We start from the raw sequence: 17,981 nt of genomic DNA on the forward strand, positions 1-17,981 counted from the left end.
GTGAGTGGCCGTACCTCTTCCAGTCGGTGTAGTAGAAGTAGTTCGCCAGCCTGGTGAGGCTGAACGGGTAGAGCATCCCAGACGTGAGCACGCGCCTCGCCGTGCCATCCGACCGCACGCACTCCAGACGCTTGGTGCCTGGGGTCCGTCACGGCGCAGGGAAAAAAACACCGGCAAATGCTGCTGCCTCTGCTGCTGCTGCTGCTGCTGTTTGTGAATTCACACTGTGGTGTCTTGCCAAGCAACAGTGAGCGGGGGTGGGAGTTATGGGTAAATGTATAAAAACACTCAGTTGGCTGAAACATTGCAATATATCGAAGACCTGCAGAGCTTGGACAATTCTTGACACTGGATCAACACCGGGCTGCCCTTCCTGCTTATCTGTGATTTATCGCACCTCCGCACATGCATTGCAAATTGTAAATCGTTTTGATATGTACTTTACATGCTTTATGCTATATTAAAATTAAATATTTTATGTTGATAAATGTCCTGGTTTGCCCCGAATTCATAAAGGCTGTCCCGGTACGGTATCCTTCCTGAGCTTTACGTGAAAATGGAGACTTTTTCTCAAGTAAAAAAAAAACATCTTCTCACTTTGTTGAATCAAAGGGCGGGGTTTGCCAGAGGAGTAGGGTGGAGTCTATGAGCAGTAGGTGGGAGGCCAACATGAAAGCGGGGAGGGTTGCAAGGTCCTGTGAGCGGCGCTAGTGGTGGAGTGGGCGTGGGTACGTAAAAGTGGGCGAGGCTGACGGAGGAAGGGGCTGCCGGCTCCCCACGTGTTCCAGTTTGGCCACCTCCCAGAAATTTGGTACCCTTTGAATAGAAACTAATCATAAACTGTATTTCGCAAATGGCTCTCTATTAATCTATTGCCGTCAGTGGGTACCAAAGCAGTCCGTTTAGCGACAGCGCTGTGTATGAGAAGTAAAGAATAATGTGCGTACGCAAATTTGTACGTAACACATGCATCGGAGTATATAGATTTTTTAAATATAAAAAATAATATTGCTAACGGAACTTAAGTTCACAATTAAGCATTTACATAATAATTATTTAAAATGTAAAACTATAATTTGGCTCATCTGCGATTTTAATTAAAATTTTGATATGGGAGAATTATATGAAAGGTTTATTGAATTTTGTTGTAAGTGTTTAAATTGTTTTAAGACCGATTTCATTTAACTGTTTTACATAACCCTTATTAAACTCCTGATTTATTAGTTAATGCACCAATCCGTCTATAATTACCTTAACATGTCCATGCATTTCGCAGACTTGTATTGATGTATCCTTTCAGCCTTTTTAATACAGCGTGAATTCTATGCCTCAAAGCTCCGATTCACTCAGACCAAATGGATTCTGAGTATCTGCATATGATGTCAATCTCCATTACAAAAAGGGTGATATTTTCTCCCCTTAGCTTTATGCCTACACCAAAGTGCTTTCGGAGAGTTGAGAAAATGTAACTAAAATCACATTCGGTATAACAGAGCTCCCACAGAACCATGCGTCTTTCCCGAGTGTTCCCGTGCGCAATATGAACTTGACTTCTGATCCCCCACGACCGCCCCCACCTCCCCCCTCCGGGAAAATCAATGCTGGGTGAGCCACTGTAGCCACGGACCATTACTGAAAATGTCATCAAAAATTGCCAAACGGGTTAAGGGAGAGTGAGGGCGTCAATAGCAGGCAATGCGGAGCGCATATGCACGTGTACTTAATTATTCTCGCATGGCTCACCGTGGAAAGAAGCTAATTTGGAGCCAAATTTTGCAAAAAGATTTCACCTTAGGTTAAAGGCATTCAACCCTCGTTTTTTTGCAATTGTAGTGGGATTTATTCATTAACAGTAAGTGACATGTTATTTTATGTGCGTGGGTGTGCATGCTTATTAATGGCAAGTCTCGGAGCTGCAATCGCTGTGTTTACCTAAGGAGATCCATGGTTGTTATGTTCGAATACTATCGATCAGTCAGTCAATCCTTTTCGTTAAACCAAGTGAGAGCTTACAGAGACGATGTGGTTTTTCTTTTTTTTTACGACACACAACACAAGCTCAGCCCCGCCACGATAGCACTCCACTGGGACGCTATTATCAAACGCAAGCAGTCTGGTAATTTGCGAGGATGAAGAAATAATGATCGCATGACATTGGTTCACCAAAGTAGGCCACTGTGTGTCAGTGTTACAGCAGAATTTGTAATATCACCCACGCTTAATAAGTAACAGATTTTATCCTTCCGTGGGATGAATGCTGCTAACGTAAGCGAAATGTGACTCTTCAGGGTCAACGTCTGGCAGTGTGAGCCCGAGCACATGACGCGCGATATCGTGGCACCGCGGTGGCGAGATGTTAACTCCCTCGCCTGGTATGCAGGAAGTCGTGGGTTCGGTCCCGACCCTGACGCCTGAATATTTGGAGTTTGCATGTCTCTCTCCTCTTGGTTCCGTGGATTTGTATTCGGGTCCAATGGTTGTTCCCTCCACATTTATAAACATCCGTTTGGAGCATTTGGCTGCTATCAATTTCCACGTGATAAGCCCTTTCCTTGAGCTCATCACCTGTGGCCAGGTCGCTTCTGAAAAAGAGCTGTCTAGCTCGGTATGCCTTTCCTGGTAAAAATAATTTAGTTTCAATAGTTTAGGTTAGTACATGCACAGCCCTTTGATAAATCCACGGCAAGATGAAGGCCTCCCAATGCCGTTCGGGCTATTTGACCATACTTTGCCATGCCAGGTCAGTGTGGGTTGATGAAAGCGACAAAATATAAATGTGGGATCATAGAAGCGCAGGACAACGGTTACACCGTCGTCTGCTGCCCGTGACGTAGCACAGGCCTTGCAACTGCCGATAAACAACCTGGTGTGCAAGGTGGTCACCCATGCAACCACTGTCCAGGTTCAATGCCACTTATCTTCTGGAATTGGAACTGATTGTGGGTGCATTCCGGGTGATTTGGTCAGAAGCTGCATGACAACGGCACAAAGTAAATCCATGTGTGCGCTATCACAAATGCCGATGACCTTTTAGTACCTTAGCATGTAATGATGCATCGATCGAGCTATTAAAATTAATGCTTAAGCTTGCAATATTGGGAAGCCAATATTTATGATTTACAAAAAATATATGCAAACCATATGCTAATCTTCCAATGAGGCGAATAGACTGAAGAAAGTCGCACAAACGATGTAAAAAAAAACTAGAGTTGTTGAATCTGGAATGGAATGGAATTGTGACTGTGGATTGTGACAATGCACAGAATTTCTGGACAAGTTGAATCATAATTGTAGCTACTCTTATGCCCATTATCCGATTTTCAGCGAGCCTTCAATAATGATTGTCTGTACAGTATTTGACAATGGCAAAATCACTGGAAATGAACGTCCAAATTTAGGACATTGTTACATCTGAATGCAGGAATTGTCTCGTGGTGTTTTATAAAAAATACATGCAGGGTAGTGCAAATCGGTGCCTCGTTAGGTGCACATAGCGAGAGGTGCATGCATTTGTAGGTGAAAGGGAATTCGTAAGTCCATGATACACGCATTGAATCATGCGTGCGAGAATCAGTATTTTTTGACTGACATATGATGTGCGAGTACGTTGTATAAACTTTGGCCAAAACACCCAGAATGTGTCCGATCTCATCAGATCTCAGAAGAAAAAGCGTAGCTGGGCTTGATCCGTGCTTGGCTGCTATGATGTAGGTAGCGGAGGATATTGTGACAAAATCCACTGATGTTCTGAAACTATGCACCAACATCGACGAACTCTGGTTAAATATCACCCATGACCAATGTGGCATTGGGAGGCCTTCATGCAGCAGTGGATTGACAAAAAGGACTGTACAAATAAATACGTTGCATGTACTGGGTTCATTGGACCCCCTCCAGCCACTAGAGGTCACTGGAATCACCACAAAATAAAACAAGATTATTGAGGTCAACGGGGATCCTGAATGGAGACAATTCGTTGAAACACAACACGGGCAATTGTCATGCTCCTATGAATAACAGATTTGTTTAAAAAAAACTATTTGTGTTCGTGTATACAAACTTTAGATTAATTGCTCTTGCCAAGAACAGCAGCATTTGTTTACGAAGCCTGACTCTGCTGATGAGACCCAGAATGTTTGTTTGCTTAAACAAATGCTGCTGGATTATATTGGGTTCTGATAGGCAACAGACTGATGACTTAAAGACCGTTGACACGTGGAGACAGATAATTCTGTGCTGCTTCTACGTATATATTGATAAACAACGCATTTTGTAAACTATTGAGGCAGGGCCAGCAGAGGGGGTTTGGGGCGCTGGTTTACGGAGCAAGAGGGTGGCTCTGACACTCGGAGCACTGTTCAGTGTCTGTTGAGACACCCAAGGCAGATCGAGGCTGCGGGAATCGTTGCTGGAAATGGCCGATGTTGTTTCTCAAGTGCGTACAGAAAAATAACAACAGCGCCATTCCAAACGGTTTTGGATGCAGCAGAATTGACATAAAAATTGATTCTCACGGTTAGGCTGTACGCATCAAATTGCACATCTAAGAAATCATTTTTTGATACAATACATGAAAATATGGTAGGGCTAAATTATTCTAAGAAACTGAACAAGACAGAACAATTGAGACAGAAAAAAACAATGAGATAATACAAAAGGGATTTAAAAATATTTTTTAAAATATTATTGCACGCTAATTTATCAATGCTTGTATTTATACTTGTCCTGTAGGTGTTGAGTGTATACCATGCCTGTAATGTTAATTGCAGCCAATGAGAGCATTTTTTACACAGTGCCGTGTAGTGTTAGACAATTTAATCAGTGCCAACATATTGTTTTCGTTATTACATTTGTTTGTTTTTTTCTAATATTCATTATGTTCCAATCATGCTGTTGTCATTGTCCCATCAATTGAAGTATTGCTTATTCATAACTCTAGCCGAGCTGTGCGTCATTCTGGGTAAGAGAATGGCCAGCGGAAGTTGATACCGTAGAACTGCTTCCGAGATACCTTCAAAACTGACCTCATGTCCACACGAGGAGTGCTGCACTTTCCCAATCGCCCTGCTATAGAGGTGTTTGTCTCACGATAGCCGAATCAAGACAAAGACATATTTCTGAAGTCTCAGAGTTGGATATGATCAAACTAAAGTGACATCCCATAGTCAATGTGATGGTTTTCACGCAGTCACTGGGATAAAGGGCTGAGACACTCGGCTCACCGCACTGGAGGACCTCGTTTCGACACGAGTGCGGCACTCTGATGTCTGAGCCGCGTCGCTGTGAAGGTTGCGGTACGATTATCGACGAGAGTCCTAATGACGTTGAGTACGGTCACCTGCATCCACCCAGCAGAGCGTGCGGGTGGCCGGGTCGAAGGTCAGGCCGTTGGGCAGCCCAATGTCGTGTCCGACCAGCACGCGGCGGCCCGTGCCGTCCATGTGTGCGCTCTCGATTTTGGGGCCCTCGCGGTTCCAATCGGTCCAGTACAGCATCCTGGAGCCATACGGGCATTGCACACGGGGGGCACAACGATGCATGGGCACGTGTGCAGACGAGCAGGAACACCGGCATGGGCACGTGTGCAGACGAGCAGGAACACTGGCATGGGCACGTGTGCAGACGAGCAGGAACACTGGCATGGGCACGTGTGCAGACGAGCAGGAACACTGGCATGGGCACGTGTGCAGACGAGCAGGAACACTGGCATGGGCACGTGTGCAGACGAGCAGGAACACTGGCATGGACGCACACACAAACACGTAAGCAGCCACACACAAACGCGTACACACTGACACGGCAACGTGAGTGGAGAGGTTCCGAAGCGTATAGCGCACCGCACTATGAACTCGGTGACCTTAGTTCAATTCCAGGCCACAGATAACATCAGCGTGGTGAAGTATAGTCAATCAACCCCCATGACCGACACGGAATGGAGGAGGTCTTCACCAAGTGTTGGATTGATAAAGGGCTGCAGATTAGATTATTACATTACGCTTTTTATAGCAACACACAAGCACATGCAACTATCGTGCAAGCACAGTTGCATACACACACATACGTAACATGCACAAAGACAAGAATACACATGAAGACATACATACACTCACACGCACACACATGCATGCAGAATCACATACGGACACACACGCATGCATGCCTAAAAGCGTACACCCATACACGCTCGCACAAACACATGAATTCGATATACGCACAGAAATGTGCACAGCTTTAGAGGGGCATGCCTATACCCACATGAATACAACCATCGTCAAATGTGCAGGCAAAGATTCTGTTAATTTGGTCGCATACACTATTGTGGCGGCACCATGTTATAGGGCCGGCATAAGCAGGGTAACTGAAAAATATAGCTCGTATAAAAATCTTGTAAATATTTTATTTATAGATCTATAGCGCACGGCACACATACAAGACCACAAATAACAAGACAAGGATTACGATTTATCCTTTGTAGACTACCCTTGTGGCAAGTGCCATTATCAGAGCATCTCGTGAGGCTGGCATAGCACATGACGGCGCCCAACAAACAAAGACGGTCACTGCATTGTGCGCTTTCAGATCCACTTCTGTGGCCGTCTGGAACGCTCTTCCTTTCAACATTAGGAAGCCACCGGAGCTATGCACTTTTTAAATCTGGATTGAAAACTCATTTCTATAGAACTGCTTTTTGTGTTTCGTTTGTTGTCCTTCCCCCGCACCTCCGATTAGCGCGGTTGGCTATGTACGGTGCGAAAGAAGTTCAACACACACACACACATGTAGCCATCACCTAACATACTCAGCTGCCTCTGTCTTCGCAGTGTACACGTTAACACGCAGTATGTGGGGACCTCATTTTATTTGAGTTCACCTCGGGGGAGGGAGGCTTAGAAACCGGTACAGATCCCAAATGCCATCCGTGTCGCGTACGATTATGATCACAGTGTGCGTCTGTGCTCTGAACACCACGGCACTATGAGGAGGCGGTTGGTACCGGGCAGTGCTCGATGCCGACAGCTCACGGGCTGCACCGCACAGCTGGGGCGCAACACAGTCCAGCGTGACTTAAACAATGTTTTATTTTACCAGGTAAAGCTCCCTGAGCTATTTGGCACTTCTTCAGCGAAGTGGCTTATCACGTGGACATATCTAGCGGAAAAATACCCTAAAAACGCACATTGAAAAATGTGGAGGGAAAAACCGGAGCTGGAGAAAAACCCACTCGACCACGGGGAAGACATGCAAAACTCCAAATATACAGCAGGCGTCAGGGTCGGGATCGAACCCACGATCCCCTGTATACCACGGCGAGGTAGTTAACATCTCCTCGCCACCGTGCCATTGTCATTTGGTGCGCGACTCACCCTTGCACGGGGTCAGCGACGATGGCGCGTGGGTTCACGAGGTCGGAGGCGACGAGCGTCCGGCGTGACGAGCCGTCCAGGCGCGCCACCTCCACGCGGTCCGTTCCCGAGTCCACCCAGAAGATGTTGCGGCTTATGTGGTCGATCGCCAGTCCCTCCGGGCTCATGAGGTCTGAACACGGGGAGCACGGCCGGCGTCGCATCGGCATTGCAGCACGAAGCGCGCTGTTTTACTTCGTCGTAATTGTAATTGGCATAATTTGAGGCCATGAATTGATTAAATACATTGTTTTTGTAATCTTCTCCCGTTTGTGCATATATGCTTGCGACGGTAATTTCGATGTCACAAAAGCATATAATTTGCATTTAGTAAACCTTAAGGCTTTGAAAAACTCAGAAGCCAAAAAAATCATCCTGAGGACGTGATGGATGAAATCTGGATTAAGCGATGTGATTAATAAGACCCAGGATATTTGAGAAGGACAACTCGGAAATCAATTCCACCAAGAATGGCCATGGACTGGTGCAATACGACCAGCAATCACAGCGTACGATGACGATTATGTTGATCACTGGTGGAACTCTCAATAGCGTGTGATATTTATAATACCTTAGAGCCCTCGGTCAGCTCATTTACAGTTGAAGGCCTCCCAAAGCCGTGTAAGTCATGGGGGTTGTTTCAAAAGACCGTACTTCACCAGAATGGTCAGTGCTGGCTGGTGATGGTGTGTCCAAGGACCAGTTCAGATGTTACTCACCACTGATGTTATCCGTGGCCACAAACTAAAATAATGTCACTAGGTTCCACAGTACCGTTCGCTCACCAACGTGCCACCCTGCTAATTTCCATATAATTTTCATACATTGTAAAATAATCTGTCTTGACACGTACGATGGACACGTCCGCGTTCAGAATCCCTTTCAATTGATGAATCGATGCATCGTTGCATTCCTGATTGTAGTTTGCTGTGTGTCAGGTGGCACTGTTAGGGTGCTCCAATTGCAATCTGAATGTAACCCAGATCAAATTCTGGTCAAGGGGTGACGCAGCCAATTATCCCAAAGGAACCGACAAAATGAGTACATACTACTTTGTGGTGAAGTCATCAGTGTATGTATTTATGTTAAAATCTTTTGCACAGTACGTAGCCAACCGTGCTAATTGGAGGTGCGGGGGAAGGACAACAAACTAAACACAAAGCAGTTCTAAAGAAATTAGTTTTCAATCTAGTAGTCGTCCTAAATGAGACTGTGGCTTCCGCGCTGGGAGTGTGAAATTTACACTGCTGGCTCATGGGCAGTAAATGCATACGAGTGATGCGAGCGCTAGCACAATGCACTTTGAAGCGTTCAGACACCGTGACTTTCACTTCAATTGTACAAAGTTTTTTGTTAAAGTTTATTACTGAAATCTCCGTAATCATAAATGTCTATCACAGGATACAATTACATTGGAAAAAAGAATAGTTTTTCCCCCCGTATAATTTAGCCTCCTTTTCGAAAGTGCTAATATAACTCGCAGTGAACTGAATAAGTATTCTTATTTTACATAATAAACATATTGTGGCTCAGCGGTGGTTAGCGCTCCGTGCAAAGCAACCAGAGACTGAGTTCAAATCCCAACGACGGGTGACATCGGTTGCGAGTTATATGTCAAGCAGTTCCGGGCGACTCTTTCACCAAGCCACAGTGACCAGCGTGGTGAAGTATGGTCAAACGACTTCCCCTGACCGACATGGTGTGGGAAGGCCTACACACGGCCGTGTATTATTACCGTATTATATCATATACAGATATACAGTCAAATTGAATTCCGGGTTTAAGCGTGCATATGTATACACGCTTTATTACATTATAAAAACATTTGACCACCTCATAAAACATGCATTGTAAAGATATTGGCTTCACAATGAGTTTTTTGCTGAATGAGAAATAAGATTAACATTTTGGCTGAGGAATTTCGCAAGCTCAGCTTCTCTGAAGACTCGGTATCAAGTCATGTCCACATCACATCAGAGTCAAAGTATCACCCCAGCACGAGCATGATCAGGGCGGCACTCATCCCCATTGGCAGCCCTCAGCGAGTGGTGGAAGTTCCACATTTGTACAATGGGGACCAGCACGGTCATTATACGAGCACTGTCGTACGACCATGTGCTGGGGTTGGTCCTGCACCAGCACATGTCACTGTGAGCCACCCACGTTCAGACTCGCTCGCGGCGTATCACCGATGATGATGATGATGGCACCCCCCCCCCGCCCCAACATGACAGCTTTACAGGTCCCCACATCCGAGAGGAGCTAAAGCCAGGCATGCCAAAAGTGGTCCTACATTTGTCTTGATTCTGGAAGGATGACGACGTTGATGTTGATGATAAGTCGGTGGCTAACTGAGAATGGGAACAAGCAACCTTCCATTCGTGAGTTGATTTCACTCTCGTAGCCCTGCGTGGTAAAAATGGAAATGTAGTTGGACAGCTGTGACAACTATTCGTCCTGCAGTCCAGGTACACTGCCGTTTCCCCTCTGGCAGAAAAGTAACAATTCCAGAAAGTGCCAGCACACAAGTGTCTGGTGTTCTGAGGCACGGCGTGCCGTTGTACACTGCCCACATTTCCGCCCCTGTTCATTTACAATGAATGAAAGTTACATGCAATTGTCAGCTTGATCACAACGAACGAATGAGACAGTTTTGATAAAATGGTGAAAACGATCTAGGTGGCGTAAACCAGTATAAATAAATAAATAAATCGCTCTTTGAATCCAGCCGTGACCGTGAATCGCGACAATTCATCGAATCGTGGAAGGAGAGACTCGCAAAGACGCTCGTCGTTCGCGCGTGGGAGCGGCACACAAACCGGTGGAGATGATGCTCTGGGGCTCTCCGCCGCGCAGGCCGACGCGGTTGATGGTGCGTCCCACCACGTCGGTCCAGTAGACCATGCCCTCCACGCAGTCGAAGTCGATGCCCACGTTCACCGATCCCTGCGCGCGAGCGGCACACAGATCCACGGCGCGCCGTCAAGGTCCTTGCCCATGTCGCCGAGGAGAGTAAACCATCGTCACGCCAACTCCGGCCACACTCGCAGCAGCGGCTTTTGGCCGGCCATCGAACAAGGACGGTCACCGCATCGCGCGGCGCTTTTAGATGCGCTTCTGGAACGCTCTCCCTTCCGATATTAGGAAGCCACTGGAGCTATGCACTTTTAAATATAGATTGAGAATTTATTTTTTTAGAACTGCTTTTCTAGTCTGTCGTCCGTACCCCGCACCTCCGATAAGCACCGTGCCGGCCGAGCGGCCGGCCGCGATGTGCAACAATAAACGCGCGACACTCGCAGAGTCAGCAGCGGGATTCCTTCACCATTCCATCCGTCCCGCATGAGGCCACGGTGAGATGGATGGTACGGCGGATTTAACGTCTCGTTGGAAATGCTGGGGCTGGCTGCGTACGAGTGAGGTAGAGATGAGTTCGTCGGTTTAATGTTTAATAATCCCCTCCGCTAACAGAATACTAGAGAATCAGGAAAATTACTCCTTGTAACGAACTGTTAACGCAACTTGCCCGTGAAGGATTCTCACCACTTTTTTTTTAATGTGGCCCTTCATTCCATTATAAACAGTATCGCCATCTTCGGCCGCTGCTCAGCGCAGACCTCTTGCATGACGATGATGACGACGATGATGACGATGTGACCGCCTCTGCTCTTACACAGCTGCAGTTCGTCTCAATACTAGCGTTGGAACGCAGATGGCAGGAGGGCAGCTGCTCCTTCGACTCTTGGAAAGGAGTAGCGGAGCATTATCCTCCGCCCCCTCACTAACAATGATGACTCTTCCCAGGCCTCGTTGGCTGCTCGAGATGCGGGGTTGGGGTGGGGGGGGGTCTCCATGGATAATTGACGACCCAACTTCAAATCGTTTGCACAACCCCACAACGAAGTCCCTCGTGTGGCCTCATTGTATCTCCACTTTGGATGTCTGTGTGTGTTTGTGAGGGGAGCCTTGGCGTAGTGGTTAGCGTGGTGCACTATGTGCCCGGCGACCCGAGTTCCATTCCCGCTCACGACCAACAACGGTGCGGAATATTTGAGCCGGTCTTAAGCCTCTCCGAGGTCGACTCAGCCTTAAATAAGTAAACATCAGCACGAGGGAGACAAATGCGGCTGGGCACGGTACTGGTCACCCACCCCCTTGTGTGCCGTGTCAGCCTTCATAGGCGCTCACCAACAGCACTTGCCCCAACAGTGTGTCAAAGGCTATATGGGAGATATTTGTCTTTATTTGGCGTGCTCACAATCAACACTTGCCCTGGCAGTCTGTGAAGGCTATATCGGGGGATCTTAGTCTTTTGTGTGCAAATTCTGTCACTCGATTGTCATCAGTTCTCATTCCCTACAGTGTTGCATCTTTGCCGAGGATCACTTACTTTCCTTTGAACAACGCGAGTCGTATTCGTTTACCATTTCCGAGGTGTCCCCCACCCCCACCCCCGTTCTCCTCTCTCACCACTCAAGGTCATTCAATCCGTGCATAATTTGTGCACGCGGATGCTGAACTTGCACCAGTTTTGTTTGCAAGTGACCATGTGTCTGATCCGTACGTCAGACTAACTGGCAGCGAGCACCCATTTTTTAAAGACCCTTCTCCACCAGCTTCGACAGTTTGCTCGTCGAAGTAAAATAAAAAATAAAAATACGTCTTTATAAAAATAATCTGCACTGCTCTCCTGTTTATCTATATTTAATCCGCTTTGATATCATCTGTTGTCGGTGCCTGAGCTGACATCGGAGAGGCTTGGTTATATTTTGCCTGCCAAAGCCTTCTTCACAATTCTGAAACAATTAGTATAGCGACACAGAGCACAAATGTGTCTGAAGTTGGAATTTCTGCTGTCGTGTCTGGGGTAGCGCACCGAGTTCCTGCCTCACTGCAACTGATTAGATTGCAACGTTAAGCAATGCGGGTGATTGATGACCCAGCACACGATGATTTATGCCCCATGATTTATCACCAGCAGACAGCCACCCCATTGTCACTCTGCTATCGTGACTATTGTTCCTCTGCCCGTGGAACTTTGCCCGTTGATTCCACCACCCATGTTGAGGATTCGGTCTGCCAGACTGACAGTTTATTCTCATCAACACTGCGTTTAGCCCACCATACCGCAGGTCGCGACAACACACTCGCTCAGTGCGGCTCAAAACCCTTCACATTCCGCTTCTTCGCTCGCACTGCTCCACTTTGGACTTCGCTCCCCCTTCGTCTCGTTTGCCAGCTGTGTTTGACCTTGCTGAAATCAACAAACGTATTTTCTAGTTATCTATTACAACTCTTCACATTCAAGTGCAATGCCTTGGGCATAAAGACCACCACGGTCGACGACCGATGATGTGCTGGAGAAACTTCCTGGGGAACGATTGATTTTGCGCATGGCCGGATACGCGGCACGTGGGAGACACTCGGCCTCGTGAATTTCGCAGAAAGCACCAGCAATTCCTGATGAACTGCATTGTGGTCCTGTCATCTGAGGTCAGCATCAAAGAACATGGTGACAGAATGCAACCGACTGCTCAGACTTCTCATGATTCCGGAACTTGTTGATGGTTTTTTTTTTGGCATAATGCACGATGCGGAGTGCTCTTCGTAAAGCATCACTGTGTTGCGTGCACAGCGTTCCGCTACTGATGGGCGTTCTCATCGTTTGTAGACGCTATAACTTGTAGAGACCGAAGTCGGATCGGTCTTAAGAAGCTGTCAAAAGGACGGGCAGTGGATGGACGAGTGTCACTGCGGTGCCGGAAGCCACGCACCACCGTGTTGCTTGTTGCTGGCCCCTTGGCGCTTTTACACCTGTGCTGAGCAACTGTGAAGACGACGACAACGAAAACCAATTGCATCCGTCTCTTTGTGCCGTAACCCACTTCCAATTGCTGCTGCTGCTGCTGCTGCGATCTCATCCCCATTGCCACGACCTCTTATCCCGTGTTGCCTGCTGCGTGCTCCCCCAGGCATCACGGACGACGGGGCGGACGAGCGGCGAGGAGTTGCCAAGCGGCGTGGAGCGTCCGGCTACTCACGTGGACGGACACCAGGATCCTGGCGTCGCCCGCGTGCATGCTGGTGCCGTGCAGCGGCACCGTGCCGATCTGCTGCCCCTGGGCGTAGAGCAGCTGCGTGCCGGGAGGGCCCGGGTGGACCACGGGGCGAGTCGTCGGGTCGAGCACCGGCGGAGCGCTCGTCGGGAGGCCTGCGTCAGTGCGTGCGTGTGTGTATGCGTGTGTGTGTGCGTGCGTGTGTGTGTGTGTGTGTGCGTGTGTGTGTGCGTGTGTGTGCGTGTGTGTGTGTGCGTGCGTGTGTGTGTGTGTGTGCGTGTGTGTGTGCGTGCGTGTGTGTGTGTGCGTGTGTGTGTGTGCGTGTGTGTGCGTGTGCGTGCGTGCGTGTGTGTGTGTGCGTGCGTGTGTGTGTGTGCGTGTGTGTGCGTGTGCGTGCGTGTGTGTGTGTGTGTGCGTGCGTGTGTGTGTGTGTGCGTGTGCGTGTGTGTGCGTGCGTGTGTGTGCGTGTGTGTGCGTGCGAGTGTGTGCGTGCGTGTGCGTGTGTGTGTGCGTGTGTGTGTGTGCGTGCGTGTGTGTGTGTGTGCGTGCGTGTGTGTGCGTGCGAGTGTGTGCGTGCGTGCGTGTGCGTGCGTGTGTGCGTGCGAGTGTGTGCGTGCGTGCGTGTGCGTGCGTGTGTGCGTGCGAGTGTGTGCGTGTGCGTGCGTGTGTGTGCATGCGAGCGTGTGTGCGTGCGTGTGCGTGCGTGTATTTGAATGCGAGCGGGCGTGACCACGTGTGTTTGAGTGTGTGTATGTGTTTTTTTGCGGAGAGCGGTAGAGTAGTGGTTAGCCCGCTGCGTTACAAACCCGGCGACCCGAGTTCGAATCCCGCTAATGGCCACCAATGCCGGTGACGATTATCTGAACCGGTTTTGGGCCTCCCCTTGGTCGACTCAGCCTCAAATGAGTACGTGGTGCAGTGTGTAAACATCGCCACTGGGGAAGACAAAGGCGTCGGGCGTGGTGCTGGCCACCCACCCCTTCGTGTGCCGTGCCGGCCTTCGTAGGTGCTGCTCACTAACAGCACTTGCCCAGAGAGTCAGTGAAGGCTATATGGGGGATCTTTGTGTTGTCTTTGTGCAGATACATGTGTGTAGATCGATGTGTATGAGGGACATTTTCACTTCATAAACGTGGCGCGCGAGCAGATTAAACCATCGCGCAACGTTTATAGTGCCACCATCACAATTAAAAGTGGCCCTTGCCCAATTTATTTCGAGAGCGAAGGCCTAATGAGAAAGTATCTGCTGTCCACCATCGGACGAAAACATTCTCACACGAAAAAGCGCAGTTTGACGGGAAGTCCTAGCCAGCTGCACAAGCAACCACCTCGGTGACGTGTAAATCAGACACCAGCCAAATTAAACAACACAGCTGTCCTCGCCGATAGCAAGCAGAAAAGTGTTTCTGGGCAGTGCTTGATTTAATGCACATTTCCTCCCCTCGTTCCCACCCTGCCTCTCCTCACCCTCAACCCCCCCACCTACTCTCAATTTTCCCTGACCACGTTGCATTTATCATGTCTCCCGGGCCGCAAAGCACGCAGTGCGGCGTACTTGTGTGTGTAAAACTACCAGATGGTACCGATTGTTTCGTCGAGAGTAGGGAATTATGCTGCGAGCACACTAAAAAAAAACACATCGTAATAATATGGCCCTGCGCTGCGGAAAATATGAAAGCTTAAATGACTGCTGTGCGATTTATTTATTTATTCCGATCTAATTATTTGAATTATTCTTTGGGCAATTTTGTTGTAAGTATTTTTCTCTTCTGCGTGAATAATACAACCTTAACAAAACCATCCCCGTTTGGGAACGTTAATACCGGGCAACCTTTTCTTATGCTGAGCGCGCAGCAACTGTGTTCAATGTTAATGACCCAATTTATTTTACGTAATGAATGATATCCATCTCGATTGCTGGTGCTGACTGAGAAGCATGCACTCCACGTTCCTATGGCACGTGCCAACATATCCAGGGGGATAACCTCTTTTTAATATTCCACCGAGCAGTGTAGCTCACAAAATGGTACCAATTTTATAATCCCTGGAATGATGATGAGCTCAGTCTTCTGAAACTGCATTGCTGATGTTTTATATTTATGCATTGTAAGAAGAAAAAAAATCTCCGTAAATATTTTTGGGGCCAATGTTTTTTAGCAGACGGCTATTCATCATATTAAAGTAACCATGGTAAGCTGTATGACGAGTTCATGTAGCCAGCACCACAATTTGGCCACTTTTATCTCTCCATTGCTGATGTCATCCTTTCAATAGACCAGATTTTCTCCGACTACTCTGGTTTCATTCCAAACATAAACATTCTCAACAGGAAACTGACGAAACATTCCAAGAGGCAAATACCATTGACAAGCAGGACCACCATTACAAGGCGTCCGTAGAGCAAGGGATTCTAGAATCTATCTGTGCGGAGATGTGAGTGTTCTGCAGATGCTCCGGTTTCCCACCGCATGCCACTTATTCATGGAAATGGTCAGACGTGCCAAAGCAGCACCGGCTTTAAAAAATAAAAAATATTGAGATTCAGGCTTTCCTGGGCAAATGAAGGGCATTGTAAATTACAGTGACGATCTTTGTTAACTGAAAACGTTTCATCCGAAATTTCGGCAGCCACTGATGCCTTCCCGACTAAACAAAGGGGGCATTATCATTCATTACGTTCAGAGATTTTTTTTTTTTTAAACGCCGTGGTTCACGTTCCATGACGATACCACGGCACTTCATCTTTCTTTCGTAAGGTGCGGTTGGGGGGCAGCGTTGATCAGCAAGGTTTCTATGTCCACGTCGAGGTTGGCGAGCGAGCCAGTGGGCGGCTTCAGGAGCAGCCTTGTGAACGTCTGAAACGCTTCCCGCCGCGAATGGTCGAAGCTGGCGGCAACGTTGCTGTGCGGTCCGTGGTTTGTGATTGGCGACAACCGGAACACTGTGGGCTATTCTTAGTTGCCCGTCGGTGCACGAAGTGGCCAGTCTGTTCGTAGCACTAAAGCTCCTGTTGGTGGAGATGTTCAGTCATCGCCCCACCCGCCAGTCGTGGCCGTTGGGGTAAATATATTGGTGCGGTGTGAAAACTCACGGAGGTGGGGTTGGGGATGGTGGGGGAGGGGAGGGTGCAAGTGAGGAGCAAGCAGTTTACAATCTTTATAATGAGCAGGTAAGGTATATATTTTTCACCAAGTAGAGCCCACCGCCACAGGCCCCTAATAACAAACCACCACTGGAAACCACAATTAATAAATTTACGACTAAATTAACGACGTATTGTTTTCGCACCTCCGATTAATATGGTTGGCTATATGTATGTCAACATACATACATAAGCAGGAAGTTATTCATAATTGAGTTTAGGGTCAGATCGTCATGCAAGTCAAATGTGTGACGTAAACCCTCCTCCACCCGACAAAGCCAATCATTAAACTTGTCACGTGATATTTCTGGCAACTGCTTGATTGCCCTGGTTGTAATTACCGGCAAAACTGCAGACTGCCCAATTGTTAAACGTGTGTGGAACACTCTCCAACAATATTACAAACGTGCCAATCAAAAAAAAAACATTGCATTTGTGACAACTGGCGAATTCCTGCTGGGTGTAACTTCCAGCGAAACGCCGTACCCACTTGAACGTCGTGACAATTATTCCGCAACACACCGCAGTAGTAAATCGGCACGTTCGTTCAATCACGGCTATGTCGGGTGGAGGAGGGTTTACGACACACATTTGTACTTAAGCGGTGATCTAACCACCCCCCCACCCACGTCGCTAAAAATCGACGCTCAAACCGCGACATCGGTCGGTGCAAGCTCGGCTCCCCTGCGAGCGCCAAACGAAGCGGAAGACGAACAAGCCGCGGGCACTCACACGGCGGCTCGGCTCCGGGCGGGCTGCGCGTGCCCGGCACCTCCTGCCCGTCGCGCGTCACGCACCAGCAGTTGCCCGTGCCGCCGTGGCACTGCACGGGCCGGAAGGCGCCGTGCTCGTCGCACTGCGGCACGTAGCGGCCCACGATGGGCGGGCGCGGGCCGCGGGGGCTGGCGGCGCCAAGGACGCTGTCCCTCCACTGCTCGCACGGCGTGCGCTGCCGGGACGGGGCCTCTGCGTGGGGACGCGTGCGGGCGACACAAAGACAAAGGTCCTCCATATAGCCTCTAGGAGACTGTTGGGGAAAGTGCGGTCAGCGAGTAGGCTGGAACGGTGACCGGCAACCACGCCCGGCCACATTTGTCTGCCTAGTGGCGGTGTTTACAACACCGCCACCAGGTACTCATTTGATGCTGAGGCAACACACACCCACACACGCGCGTGCACGCGCTGTTACCCGCCGCATGACTATGTACATACGTACAAATGTACGTGCCAAGAGTCACAATGATTTCTTGCTCAAATGAGCATTGAGGCTATGATGCATTGGTGCTCAACTTCTATTTCCAGCCCTGAGCCAGTGATGGAAATTCCTCATTCCTATGGTGGGGGAGGGCGTATCCACAGGACAACCAGTGTTGACCTCGA

General features: G+C 48.5%; 1 protein-coding gene across 1 annotated transcript in view; it reads right to left on the reverse strand.

Annotated features, from left to right (window-relative positions):
* The window catches only part of LOC116948311 (nidogen-2-like), an 86,762-nt gene that overhangs the window by 6,881 nt on the left and 61,900 nt on the right, over positions 1-17,981 (reverse strand). The window contains exons 15-20 of the mRNA XM_032964854.2: positions 17,334-17,567; positions 13,445-13,614; positions 10,223-10,349; positions 7,365-7,536; positions 5,339-5,496; positions 15-138 (exon numbers count right to left, since the gene is read on the reverse strand). Coding sequence (XP_032820745.2) covers positions 15-138; positions 5,339-5,496; positions 7,365-7,536; positions 10,223-10,349; positions 13,445-13,614; positions 17,334-17,567 — 985 coding nt within the window. The remainder of the gene's footprint in view (positions 1-14; positions 139-5,338; positions 5,497-7,364; positions 7,537-10,222; positions 10,350-13,444; positions 13,615-17,333; positions 17,568-17,981) is intronic.

The sequence above is a fragment of the Petromyzon marinus genome, chromosome 33, assembly GCF_048934315.1.
Source record: "Petromyzon marinus isolate PM22_M1 ecotype Great Lakes invasive population chromosome 33, UKy_Petmar_22M1.pri1.0, whole genome shotgun sequence".
NCBI classification, from domain to species: domain Eukaryota; kingdom Metazoa; phylum Chordata; class Hyperoartia; order Petromyzontiformes; family Petromyzontidae; genus Petromyzon; species Petromyzon marinus.